The sequence below is a fragment of the Pelophylax lessonae genome (genome assembly GCF_965119305.1).
Source record: "Pelophylax lessonae genome assembly, chromosome: 2".
Taxonomy (NCBI): Eukaryota; Metazoa; Chordata; class Amphibia; order Anura; family Ranidae; genus Pelophylax; species Pelophylax lessonae.
In genome coordinates, this window is record NC_138769.1 from 652855238 (window position 1) to 652869343 (window position 14106).

Below are 14106 nucleotides of genomic sequence, written 5' to 3' on the forward strand. Positions count from 1 at the left end.
AGGCATGGTGAAGCTCAATTTATTATGAATAAAATTCAATATGAACAAAGATGACCCTCACAAACAGATGGGGGTGAGAATGATTGATCGTAGTGTAGGGGAAACTCCGAATGTAAGCCTTGTGAGCCTTGAGCTGTAATCCGAATCCGAGGTGAGACAGAATGGCACGCCGTAGGGAAGGAGTTGTTAGATATAACCTTTTGGGGCTAAACAAAGTACAGGCAGACAGTCTGTTGTTTCACTGAACGCTGCTTTTCTTTCGGAGCAGGAACTATTCTTCTTTATTACTCTTTTGAGGCATAGACAAAACATGAACTCACAAATGTAACACTGCCATCTAGTGGTCATACAATGTAATAGGCACACAGCAATGACATACAGTGGTTGTTGCTGATTAAATACAAACCTTGTATGTGTCACGGAACCATGAACCAGACGTACAACAACAGATAAGTGAAAATAAGAAGGCTTTATTGAAAATCAAGCTGTAAAGCAAAAGTCCAAACGGATGGCGAAACCGAGGCAGAGTCCTTGCGAAGCCAGAGGTCAGGAACCAGGAGGGTAGTCAGACGAAGCCGGAATCAGGAACCAGCAGGGTAGTCAGACGAAGCCAGGATCAGGAACCAGCAGGGTAGTCAGACAAAGCCAGGATCAGGAACCAGCAGGGTAGTCAGACGAAGCCAGGATCAGGAACCAGCAGGGTAGTCAGACGAAGCCAGGATCAGGAACCAGAAGCAGCAGCAGTCTTAGAAGCATGTGAACACAGGAGGACCAAGCAAGGAACTGAAGCCACAGACCTCCTATATATATGAGCTAGGCATCCAGCTCCTCCCAGTGGGAAGGAGGAGCCGCAGGGTGGGAGGCTACAAGAAACCCAGAAACCAAGATGGCCGCCAGCACATGTCAAACGAAGGAGAACCGCAAGAAGGTAAGACCATGACAGTACCTCCCCCTCAAGGGCCCCTCCTCCGCGGAGTAAAGAACGGTTTCTGAGGGAAGCGTGCGTGGAAGGCTCGGAGCAAGGCAGGAGCATGGACATCTGCGGAGGGAACCCAGGAACGCTCCTCTGGACCATAACCACGCCAATGAACCAAAAACTGCACCCGACCGCGGACCAGGCGTGAGTCCAGGATATTGCTCACCTCATACTCCTCACGATTGCCCACTTGGACCGGACGAGGCCGAGGAACCGAGGAAGTGAAACGATTACACACCAGTGGCTTCAACAGGGAGACATGAAACACGTTGGAGATCCGCATGCCAGGAGGAAGCGCAAGGGCATAGGCTACCGGGTTTACCCTGCGAAGCACTCGGAAGGGACCAACAAAGCGAGGCGCCAGCTTGGGAGTGGGCACTCGAAGGTTGAGGTTGCGGGTGGACAACCATACACGGTCTCCGGCCTGGTAGGAAGGAGCAGGCGCTCGTCTGCGATCAGCCTGGAGTCTCTGGCGCTGTGCAGAGACCTCAAGGGACTTCTGGATCTGTACCCAAGAAGCACGTAGGACGGAAAGGTGATCCTCCACAGCCGGAATATCCTGGGGAGAGAATACCTCCGCTAACACGGCAGGTTGGAACCCATAATTGGCCATGAAGGGAGACGTCCCAGAGGAAGAGTTCACCGCCGTGTTCCTGGCAAACTCAGCCCAAGGCAGGAGGTCAACCCAATTGTCTTGGTGATCGGAGACATAGCAACGAAGGAATTGCTCCAAGGCCTGATTGGATCGTTCTGCGGCCCCATTGGACTGAGGGTGGTAGGCCGAGGAGAAGGAGAGATGAATCCCCAACTGGGAGCAAAAGGCGCGCCAGAACCTGGACACAAACTGACTCCCCCGATCCGACACAATCTCCTTGGGCAAACCGTGCAACCGGAAGACCTCCCTGGCAAAAATCGTGGCCAACTCCTGTGCAGAGGGTAACTTCTTGAGAGGAACACAGTGGCACATTTTGGAAAACCGATCCACAATCATGAGAATGACCGTATGGCCTCGGGATGCAGGGAGGTCCACAATGAAATCCATCCCCAGGTGTGACCATGGGCGCTCCCCGGTGGCTATGGGTTGCAGAAGGCCCAACGGAAGGTGCCGAGGGGACTTACTCTGGGCACAAACGGAGCATGCCGCTACATATGCGGCGATGTCATAACGTAGGGAAGGCCACCAGAACAGACGTGAAACAGCCCAGGACAGCTGATTCTTTCCAGGATGCCCCGCGGTCTTGGAGTTATGGTAGGTTCGCAACAACCGAGTGCGCAACTCCTCAGGCACAAAACATCTGCCGTTGGGTCTCCCAGAGGGAGCACCAGATTGAGCCGCCAAAATCTGCTCACCCAGGGGAGAGGTCAGGCTGGTGCGAATGGCGGCCAGGATCTGATTCGGAGGTATGACCGAAGTCGGAATCGACTCCTCCCTGGACAGGTCGGAGTACTGCCGTGATAAGGCATCCGCCCTGATGTTCTTGGAACCGGGTAGGTAGGAGACCACGTAATTAAAACGTGACAAGAACAGAGCCCATCTGGCCTGACGTGGTGTCAATCTCTTGGCCTCAGAAAGGTAGGTCAGATTCTTGTGGTCCGTCAGGATGAGGACCGGAACCACCGAACCCTCGAGCAAGTGCCTCCATTCTTTAAGGGCCTGCACGATGGCCAATAACTCCCTGTCACCAATCTGATAGTTGCACTCCACGGAAGACAGTTTCCGGGAGTAAAACCCACAAGGAAGCAGAGGACCCTCTGGTGTTCTACGCTGAGACAGAAGGGCGCCTACTCCCATCTCAGACGCGTCCACCTCGAGGACAAAGGGCAACCCAGGGTTGGGATGCGACAGAATCGGAGCCGACACAAAGGCGAACTTTAGAGCCTCAAAAGCTCGGATGGCCTCGAGCGGCCAGACCTGGGAATTACTGCCCTTCCTGGTCAGATCCGTGAGAGGCTTGGCTAGCATGGAAAAGTCCCTGATGAACTTCCGATAATAATTGGCGAAGCCCAAAAAGCGCTGCAGGGAGCGAAGACCACTGGGCTGGGGCCACTGTAAGACAGCCGAAACCTTCTCAGGATCCATGGAGAACCCCTCAGCGGAAATGATGTAACCTAAGAAGGTTACCTGGGATCGGTGAAATTCGCATTTCTCAAGCTTACTGAACAGCTTGTTCTCTCGTAACCGTTGCAACACTCGTCTGACATCCAGAATGTGGGTCTCCATGGATTCAGAATATACCAAGATGTCATCCAAATAGACCTCCACACACTGCTGCAACAGGTCACGGAAAACATCGTTGATGAATTCCTGAAAGACTGCGGGCGCATTGCACAACCCAAAGGGCATAACCAAGGATTCATAATGACGGTCCTGGTGTTAAACGCGGTCTTCCACTCATCGCCCGCCTTGATCCTTACGAGGTTATATGCCGCCCTCAGGTCGAGTTTGGTAAAGACCGTGGCCCCTTTAAGGCGATCGAACAGCTCGGAAATCAAGGGTATCGGGTAAGCGTTCTTGATCGTGATGCGATTGAGACCCCTGTAATCGATGCAAGGCCTCAACTCACCGCCCTTCTTTTTCACAAAGAAAAATCCAGCCCCTGCCGGGGACGAGGATTTGCGAATGTGTCCGCGTGAAAGCGCCTCCTTCACGTACTCCTCCATGGCCTCATTCTCCGCTACCGACAGTGGATAGACCTTGCCACGAGGAGGAACGGCACCAGGTTGTAACTCGATGGCACAATCGTATGGGCGGTGCGGAGGTAGGGCAACCGCGCGCACCTTATCGAATACATCCCGGTACTCCTCGTATTCAGGAGGCAACAGAGAGTCCGAGGAAGTACACAGCAACTTGACAGGCCCATGGATGCAACTAGCCCCACACTGCGGTGACCACGAGAGGATCTCGGCCGATCTCCAATCGAAAGTCGGATTATGCTTCTGGAGCCAGGGGTACCCCAAGACCACCGAGTAGTGTGGAGACGAAATAACCTGGAAGCAGACCGACTCTCTGTGAACGGCACCAATGGCTATCCCCACTGGAAGGGTCTCATGAGTCACGTGTGGCGGCAGAAGGGGTCTGCCATCTATCGCCTCAAGAGCCAGTGGAGAACCTCGAGCCTGCAGAGGAATGGAATTGGCGGCAGCGAACACACTATCAATGAACAAACCACCAGCACCAGAGTCCACCAACGCCTGGGTCGTCACCGAGCCCCCGACCCAGGAGAGGACAACAGTGATCAGTGGTTTGTCAACACGGGAAACCGGGGACGAGGAGACTCCACCCAAGATCTGCCCCCGACAGGATCTCAGGTGCGAGCGTTTCCCGGACGGTTCGGACATGCCAACCGAAAATGCCCACCGAGACCACAGTACATGCATCGGCCCTCGCGTCTCCGGAGTACCCTCTCCCCCTCGGACAGGCGAGCAAACCCCAGCTGCATGGGTTCACCCCCAGCCAAGTCATCCCCAGGAGGCGTGGGAGGAGAGGGAGGCACGGGTGGGACAGCAAAGGTAGGCGCCAATCTGTTAGGAGGCCTCCGCAGACTCTCCTTAAAGGAAGGTCTCTCCCTGAGTCTGGTGTCAATCAAAATCAGGAAAGAAATAAGAGACTCGAGCTCCACTGGTAGGTCCTTAGCTGCAACCTCATCCTTCAAGGCATCCGAGAGACCATGAGAGAAAGCAGCGACCAGAGCCTCATTATTCCAGCCCACCTCTGCTGCCAGGGTACGAAACTCAATGGCGTATTCAGCTACGGATCGTGAACCCTGTCTGATGGACACAAGGAGCTTCGCAGCAGAGGCAGCACGAGCCGGCACATCGAATACCCTCTGAAGAGAAGCAACAAAACCGGAAAACTCGGCAACCACCGGATTGTTGTTCTCCCATAAAGGGCTGGCCCAGGCCAAGGCCTTGTCCGAGAGCAGCGAAATTAAGAAGCCCACCTTTGATCTCTCAGTAGGAAAGGCATGTGGCAGCAACTCGAAATAAATGCCCACCTGGTTAAGGAAACCTCGGCACTGAGTTGGCTCTCCCCCATATCGCTGTGGAAGGGGGGCAGAACCGGTCATACCCCGAAACACCGCAGGCGCAACAACAGGTGTCGGGGTAGACTCTGGCGCAACAACCGGAGCGGCAGTAGGAGCGGGCCCAGGAGCGACAACCGACCCATTGGCAACGGGAGCGAAATGAGCCGTGCGTTCAAGCAGGGTTTGCAACGCCACGGCGAACCGACCCAACAGGTGATCCTGCTGATCAAGTCTGGCAACCAGCGTGGGTAGCGAGGATGGCCCTGTACCGTCAGAATTCATGGCTTGGTCCTAATGTCACGGAACCATGAACCAGACGTACAACAACAGATAAGTGAAAATAAGAAGGCTTTATTGAAAATCAAGCTGTAAAGCAAAAGTCCAAACGGATGGCGAAACCGAGGCAGAGTCCTTGCGAAGCCAGAGGTCAGGAACCAGGAGGGTAGTCAGACGAAGCCGGAATCAGGAACCAGCAGGGTAGTCAGACGAAGCCAGGATCAGGAACCAGCAGGGTAGTCAGACGAAGCCAGGATCAGGAACCAGAAGCAGCAGCAGTCTTAGAAGCATGTGAACACAGGAGGACCAAGCAAGGAACTGAAGCCACAGACCTCCTATATATATGAGCTAGGCATCCAGCTCCTCCCAGTGGGAAGGAGGAGCCGCAGGGTGGGAGGCTACAAGAAACCCAGAAACCAAGATGGCCGCCAGCACATATCAAACGAAGGAGAACCGCAAGAAGGTAAGACCATAACAGTATGCTAACACCCCCACTCAACAACTACTATCTATGTCAATCCCATTTCTGATCTAAGATCCACAAATCTGGTTCTAGCTAGTGGCTTTGTCAAAGCATCAGCAATCATTTTTTCCGACTCACAATACACAAGTACAATCACTTTCTGATCAACTAAGTCATGAATGTAATGATGTCTGACATCAATGTGCTTGGTTCTTCCATTAATTTTCTCACTTGTTGCAAGCTTAATGCAAGCCTGATTATCCTCAAATAAGACGGTAGGTTCTGATGTTGCTTCTCCAAGATCCTTGAGTAATTGCTGTAACCACACAACTTCTTGACTGGCATAAGCTGCAGATATGTATTCAGCTTCTGTAGAGGACAATGCCCCTGACATCTGTTTCTTGCTGGACCATGATATAGGACTGTCTCCCAATTTTAATAAGTAACCACTTGTGGATTTGCGTGTGCTGTGATCACCTGCCCAATCGGAGTCCACATATCCCACGAGGTTTAAACCACCACTTGCTGATAGTTTCAAATTTAAGTATTTTGTCTGTTTCAGATATCTCATAACTCTTTTGATCGCATTCCAGTCTCATTGACGTGGTTTATCAACTCGCCTGCAAAGAAGAGACATGCTGGCTGCAATGTCTGGACGTGTAGTGGTTGCAATGTAGAGAAGTGCCCCCACTGCTTGTCTGTATTGTTCATTGGATGTGAGAAGATCATCTTCTCCTTCTAACCTTGGATAGACTGTATCCATAGGTGTGCTTGCTCCTTTCGCCTCTGTCATGTTGAATTGCTGAAGAATAGATTCAATTTTTGCACTCTGATTCAACAGGAAACTTCCATCTTTCTCACGCTGGATGTCAATTCCAAGATAATATGTCACTTCACCTAGGTCTTTAGTTTCAAAGTGCTTGTTGAGTACTCCTGTTAACTTTGCAATTTCATTGTCGTTTTTGTGAGCAATGATCAGGTCATCTACATAAATTAGCAGATACATCCACTCAGTGTCTACTTGTTTAGCATATAGGCACGGATCAGCTTTGCTTCTTGTAAATCCTTCATTTAGTAGAACTTGATTAATCTTCAGGTTCCATGCTCGAGCTGATTGTTTAAGGCCATAAAGAGATTTATTCAACTTGCAGACAAGATGCTCTTGTCCCTTTTTCAAATATCCTTCTGGCTGTGACATGTAAATTTCTTCTTCAATATCACCATTAAGAAAAGCTGTCTTAATATCGTGATGTTTCACAATCATTGTACGCATGGCAGCCACTGTCATTAATGTTCTGAAAGTACTTTGTTTAGCAAGTGGAGCAAAAGTAGCATCATAGTCCTCACCGAACTTCTGTGAGTAACCTTTAGCAACCAGCCTTGCCTTGTACCGACAGACTTTCCCTTCAGAGTTACATTTGGTTTTAAAAACCCATTTACATCCTATGGCATGTTTACCTTGAGGTAGCTCTGAAAGTGTCCATGTCTGGAGATCTCTGAGTGATGTCATTTCTTCATCAGCGGCTTTATACCATACTTGTTTCTCATGCATTGGCAGTTTCTGCATCTCTTTCCATGAACCTGGTTCAGTTTGAACAGCTCTGCGAGCTATGTAAGATAAACGTTCAGCTGGAACACCTTTATTGATTCTGGTTGATTTTCTGACTGAAGGTATTTCTGGTTCAGTTTCAGGTTTTGATTCTTCTGCAGTTATTTCTATTTCTGTATCACTTTCCTTATTTTCTTGAGTGACTGATGTTGATTCTTTCTCAGTTTGAAAAGTTTGAGTCTGTTGTTCAAACTTTGAGCACACAGAACTTTCATCAATAATCACATTTCTGCTGACTGTTACTTTGTTCGTGTCTTGATGTAAAATCCTGTATCCTTTTTGAGATTCACTGTACCCCACAAGCACACCTTCTTTTGCACATGCATCCCATTTTGTACTTTTTTCTTTTGGAATGTGTACATAGGCTTTACTTCCAAAAATTCTGATGTGTCTTAAATCTGGTTTCCTTTTGTTCCACAGTTCATATGGAGTTTTTGTTGTTGCTTTTCCCGGCAAACGATTTTGAAGATAACATGCAGTTGTGATAGCTTCTCCCCAGTATGTAGTTGGCATATCAGCATCAAATAGCATGCTCCTCCCACTTTCACACAGTGTGCGGTTCATTCTCTCTGCAACTCCATTTTGCTCTGGGTTATATGGAACTGTTGTCTGGAACATAATTCCATGCTTCCTGAGAATGGCTTGTGTTTTACCACTTGTATATTCTGAGCCATTATCTGTTCGTAGTACTCTGGGCATTCCGCCAAAAATATTATTTACTTGAGCGAGATACTCTTCTAATTTCTCTGGCACTTCATCTTTATTGTGAAGTAGAAATACTGTGGTATACCTGGAGTAATCATCAATGAAGGTCAGGAAGTATTTTTTCCTTCCTGGAGTCATAGTTTTCATTGGACCACAAAGATCTGAATGTATTAAGTCCAGAGGTTTTTGGGATTTGCTGTTGGTCTGCTTGGGAAAAGGTGTCCTTGCCATTTTTCCTTTAATACAGCTGGTACAAATCATTATGTGATCACATGGATTAATCTTGCATAGTTATTCTCAACTATTTTCTTTATTGTATCAGAATTTCTGTGCCCCAATCGTCTGTGCCAAGTGTGGATGCAGTTTGAATGTTTATCCTCTTTGGCTATTTTAACCATTTCACTGCAGTTCAGCTGATACAGTTCATCTATGATTTTAGCCTTTGCAAGCAAGCAATCCCCTTTTATTATGATACAACTGAAATGTGACTACATTGCCTTGGTTAGTGAGTTTCTTTACTGACAAAAGGTTGCTTTCAAGATCTGGCACATACAGAACATTCCGCATATGGATCTTTTTAGTGATATCTGGAGAGATAGGATGGTATAGAAAGCCATCTCCTATTCCCACTGATTTCATAAATTGACCATTAGCTGTAGTTATCCCTTCTGTTTTGCTTTCATCAAGCTGAGTGAAGAAACTTCGGTCATTTGTCATGTGACTTGTAGCACCTGAGTCCACACACCATGCTTGCACAGAGGTGACACCATTTTTGGATCCGAATGCATACTCCTTTGTTTCTATGACATTCTTAGCTTGTTGCAATGCACTTTGTTTTTGCATTCTAGCTTTCCAGATTCTACAATCTGCTTTTAGGTGTCCTGGTTTCTTGCACACAAAGCATTCCCGCTTTTCTAGCTGCACGTTACTGTGTTTATTTTTGAATTTTGTCTTTAAAGCTGTCTCTGAACACACACTCACATTACTCATGCTTTCAGTTTTGCGCTTGTATTCATCCACAAGCTTGCCTTTAACATATTCCAGTGTCAGATCATCATCTGGACGTGCATCTAGTGCTGTGACAAGTGTCCCATAACTTTCAGGAAGTCCACTTAATAACAGCGCTGCAACATGGAAATCTTTTATCTCTTCTCCAATCCCTCTCAGTCTCTCCACCATCTCTAAGGTCTGTCTTATATAGTCCTGCATGTCCTGGTCTTTCTGTAGCTTAGTTTGATAGAGCTTTCTGATTAAATACAGTTTATTGCTGAGATTAACTCTTTCATGTGCTTTCTGTAACTCTTCCCACATGTCTTTAGCAGTCTGACAGTTACATATATGTATGATTTGATCATCATCTATGCACAGGGAGATTGTGCTCTGTGCTTTCTGATCTCTGTCTAACCACTCCTCTGTGGGCTGTGCAGGTCTTGATTCATTTATACATTTCCACGTACCTTCTCTTATAAGCAGCATTTTCATCTTGAATTTCCAAGATTGGTAGTTCTGATTTGTCAGATTTGCAATGGAGAACTTTGCTGAGGGGATGGCAGCAGCCATTTCTGCTGTTTGTCTTTCTGTTGCTGTCTCCTGTACTCACTTGCTTTAGCTCACTGTTTCTGGCTATATCCAGCGGTAATCTGTATTATATCCTGGGCTTCTATAACATGTCCTGGGCCCATAACCTGTTAGATATAACCTTTTGGGGCTAAACAAAGTACAGGCAGACAGTCTGTTGTTTCCCTGAACGCTGCTTTTCTTTCGGAGCAGGAACTATTCTTCTTTATTACTCTTTTGAGGCATAGACAAAATATGAACTCGCAAATGTAACACTGCCATCTAGTGGTCATACAATGTAATAGGCACACAGCAATGACATACAGTGGTTGTTGCTGATTAAATACAAACCTTGTATGCTAACAGGAGTCTGGTATCCCTAGAATCTGTCCTCAGGGAGCCAGTGATAGGCAACCCAATGTTGCCATGATGGTCCGTCTGTTGATTGGATGTCAGCCAGGGTAAGTGTCTCCAACATAAGTGAGAACCGAAGCTGTCAGCCCTTCTGTGCTGTGAGACAATGGGACATGTTTCGGAAGCAAGCCACGCCTCCTTCATCAGCAGGGTTCGAACACTGTTTTTCCCAGGATAGAAGTAAAAGACAACAAGTATCCCAGCCAGTGCTAGCAGTGCTTTATTGAAGAGAGCCATGCAGCCAGCCTGCAACAAACTGAATTGCCCTGTTCACATTAAAACCAGGGGTTTAGTTTGCAAACATTTGCAAATATATACGTTAGCTGCAGCGGCCACTTCACAGGACCCCAGTGTACTTCAATTCTAACTCTAAAATTAATTAACAGGTGCTGACAATATAGAAAACAAGCTGGCAACCAGTTAAAATAGTGAAAAATGACTCAACCTTTCTGTTGTGTGTCTCTGTGTGCCAGACGGAGCATGGAGAAGAGAAAGAGCAGCAAAGATTTGTCTGAGGATTTGAGAACAAAAATTGTGGAAAAGCATGGACAATCTCAAGGTTACAAGTCCGTCTCCAGAGATCCTAATGTTCCTGTGTTCACTGTGCACAACATTGTCAAGAAGTTTACAGACCATTGCACTGTAGTTAATCTCCCTGGATGTGGATGAAAGATTAAAAACTGATCAAAGATTGCAATGAAGTTTTGTTCGAATGGTGGATAAAGAACCTCAATCAATTTCCAAACAAATTCAAGCTTGCCTTTAGGCAAAGGGTACAATTTTGTCAGCTCGCACTATACGTCGCAATCTGAATGAAAAGGGACGCTATGGTGGGAGACCCAGGAGGACCCCACTGCTGACACAGAAACATAAAAAAGTCAAATTGGAGTTTGCCAAAACTTTCCAGAGAAAGCCAAAATCCTTTTGGGAGAATGTGCTGTGGACAGACCTAACTAAATTACAGCTGTTTGGTAAAGCCCATTATTCTAATGTTTTCAGAAAAAGAAATGAGGCCTTTAAAGAAAAGAATACAGACCCTACAGTCAAACATGGTGGAGGTTCACTGATGTTTTGGGGTAGCTTTGCTGCTTCAGGCACTGGATGTCTTGGGTGTGAGCATGGCATTATAAAATCTGAAGACTACCAAAGAATTCTGGGCTGTAATGTAGGGCCCAGTGTCAGAAAGTTGGGTCTCCACCTGAGGTCATGGGTCTTAAAGCAGGACAATGACCCAAAGCACACGTCAAAAAGCACCCAGAAATGGTTTAAGACAAAGCGCTAGAGAGTACTGAACTGGCCAGCAATGAATCCAGATCTAAATCCCATAGAGCATCTGTGGAGAGATCTCAAAACAGCAGTTGGGAAAAAGAACCTTTCCAATCTGAGAGACCTGAAGCAGTTGGTGAAAGAACAGTAGTCTAAAATTCTAGTAGAGAGGTGTAAGAAACTAATGGATGGTTACAGGAAGCGATTGATTTCAGGTACTTTTTCCAAGGTGTGAGCTACCAAATATTAAATTAAGGGTACCAATAATTTTGTCTAGTTCATTTTTTAACTTATGCGTGGAATGTGTCAGATTTGGCTTTTTGTTTCTCCACTTTTTTGTGTCATACCAATACAAACAAAAGAAATAAACATGAGAATGCCTAAACATTTGTAATTGCAACAATTTCTGGGCGAAGTGGTGCATTATCTGACAGAAATGCAGGGGTGCCAATATTTTTGGCCATGACTGTAATTGGAACATGGTGCCATAGCTTATACCCAATACAATCTGCTCAGATAGCTCTGTGAAGAGAACTGGGCATTACTGAAGAGAAGGTTTTTACAGGAAACATCAGCCCATAGGACATACAGCACTTAATTACAGGTAAGTTAAATGATTGCAGCTGTAGCATAAATAAATAAATAAACTTCATCTTTACATGGAAACTGTGGTACTGCAAAATCTAATAAACATATTGCTGTACAAAAAGCACACCATACAGTTAAATGTGCTCCAGGCTTTTAATGTGTCCCCAGATGGCCCCCAAACCTGAATATTTAATAATTAAAAATGCTCACTTTACTCACAGTTATTGATTCTTCCAAATACTGCCTGAATAATATACTGGTCCTTTTATCCTCATATTGTAAAGCGCTGCGCAAACTGTTAGCGCTATCTAAATCCTGCATAATAATAATAATAATCAGGGCTTTTTTTTCTCAGAGAAAAGGTGCAGGAACTCAACCACAACACCCCCCCAAAACCCCCTTCCCAAAACTGGTCAAAATGTCATTAACAGTTGGAGGGTCTTACAGGGCATCAAATACCAGGAGTGCATTATGTACAGAGTGCAGAGTTCAGTGCAGTTACACACAGAGTGCAGAGTTTAGGGGTCTGTTACGTGCAGAGTACAGGAGTGTGCTGCGTATACGGTGCAGAGTTCAGGGGTGCACTACACACAGAGTGCAGAGTTCAGGGGTCTGTTACGTGCAGAGTTCAGGAGTGTGCTGCGTATACGGTGCAGAGTTCAGGGGTGCACTACACACAGAGTGCAGAGTTCAGGGGTCGGTTACGTGCAGAGTTCGGGAGTGTGCTACGTATACAGTGCAGAGTTCAGGGGTGCACTACGCCCAGAGTACAGAGTTCAGGGGTCTGTTACGTGCAGAGTTCGGGAGTGTGCTACGTATACGGTGCAGAGTTCAGGGGTGCACTACACACAGAGTGCAGAGTTCAGGGGTGTACTACACCCAGAGTACAGAGTTCAGGGGTCTGTTACGTGCAGAGTTCGGGAGTGTGCTATGTATACGGTGCAGAGTTTAGGGGTGCACTCACACAGAGTGCAGAGTTCAGGGGTGCACTACACACAGAGTGCAGAGTTCAGCCTTCTTTGACAGATGCTTACCTCTGTATCCCCCATCCCCATCTCACTTTTACCCCTCTTCTTCTCTAGTACCTCCCCCCACACTGTAGATTGCTTCACCTCTCTCACTTGCAGGGAGATCATTCAGTCGGGGTGTCAGCAGTCGCACTGCACCCCAGGCATTGGCATCTCCTTTGTCCCAATACTGCACTTGGAAAACACAGATCTCTGTGTTTACAAGTGATAGTGATGAGCAGGGAGCAGAGGGCCTGAACCATAGGTGGTGGAACTTAGTTCCACCAAGTTCTTGCTGAAAAAAAGCCCTGATAATAATAATAATAATATTAGGAATTACTTTTTTGACTTATAATCAAATTTTACCACTAGGGGGAGCATAGTATTTCTGTTATGCATACTAAACTGAACTCCCATCTGCTTAGAAATAGATCCCTTGCTATATTTTCTTTTTATGTATCCAACATACACTGTTCTGCAATAGTAAATTAAGTATATGTCAGCAATCACAGGAGTGCATATTACACTTAAAATAAGGAACCCTGAGAAATCATGTGAAAATTTGCAAGCGTCATTATTTTTATATCCTGGTTGCAACTGTCTGACCAGTTTATCCCTAACCACTGGCCAAAACTTCCACTATTAGACCACATTTCCAACAAAACATGGAACCTCTCTTCTTTATCTGTGTGCTCAGTTTTGTCACACAACACTGCAGCGATAAGAATGGCAAACTGGTAACGTGTTCATACAGGTCTGTGAATCTGCCTGTTAATCAGGTTGGTGCTGTTCAGTAACACACAACCTGTAATATATCGGATTATAGAGGTGCTGCTTTGGACTTTATAGTGTATCGTAAAATACATGCAGACATACCTATAACCATTTGTCTCCTAAATAACATTTTTTTATTTTTGCAGGTGCCATATGGCCAATTTAAATGGCGTGTATTATAAAAAAGGAAACTATACTGGAAAATATGACAACGGCATTGTATGGTCCACCTGGCGTGGCTTATGGTACTCCTTAAAGTTTACAGCTATGAAGATAAGAACTCCAACTTTCCTCAGTGCTGGGAGTGGGGATGGACTCAATGGTTAAAAACTTGGTCTTCTGGATGGCACTAACATACGAATGAGGCCAGGGCAACGAGACAGAAATTACAGACGACAAGAGGAATAACTTTAAATACTTTGACCCCAAAATTAAATCTAGACAGG

General features: G+C 46.4%; 1 protein-coding gene across 1 annotated transcript in view; it reads left to right on the plus strand.

The window, feature by feature from the left end:
• Positions 1–14106, plus strand: part of LOC309547041 (fibrinogen-like protein 1) — a 50622-nt gene extending 36516 nt beyond the window's left edge. The window contains exon 8 of the mRNA XM_082246825.1: positions 13807–14106. Coding sequence (XP_082102951.1) covers positions 13807–13987 — 181 coding nt within the window. The 3' untranslated portion in view covers positions 13988–14106. The remainder of the gene's footprint in view (positions 1–13806) is intronic.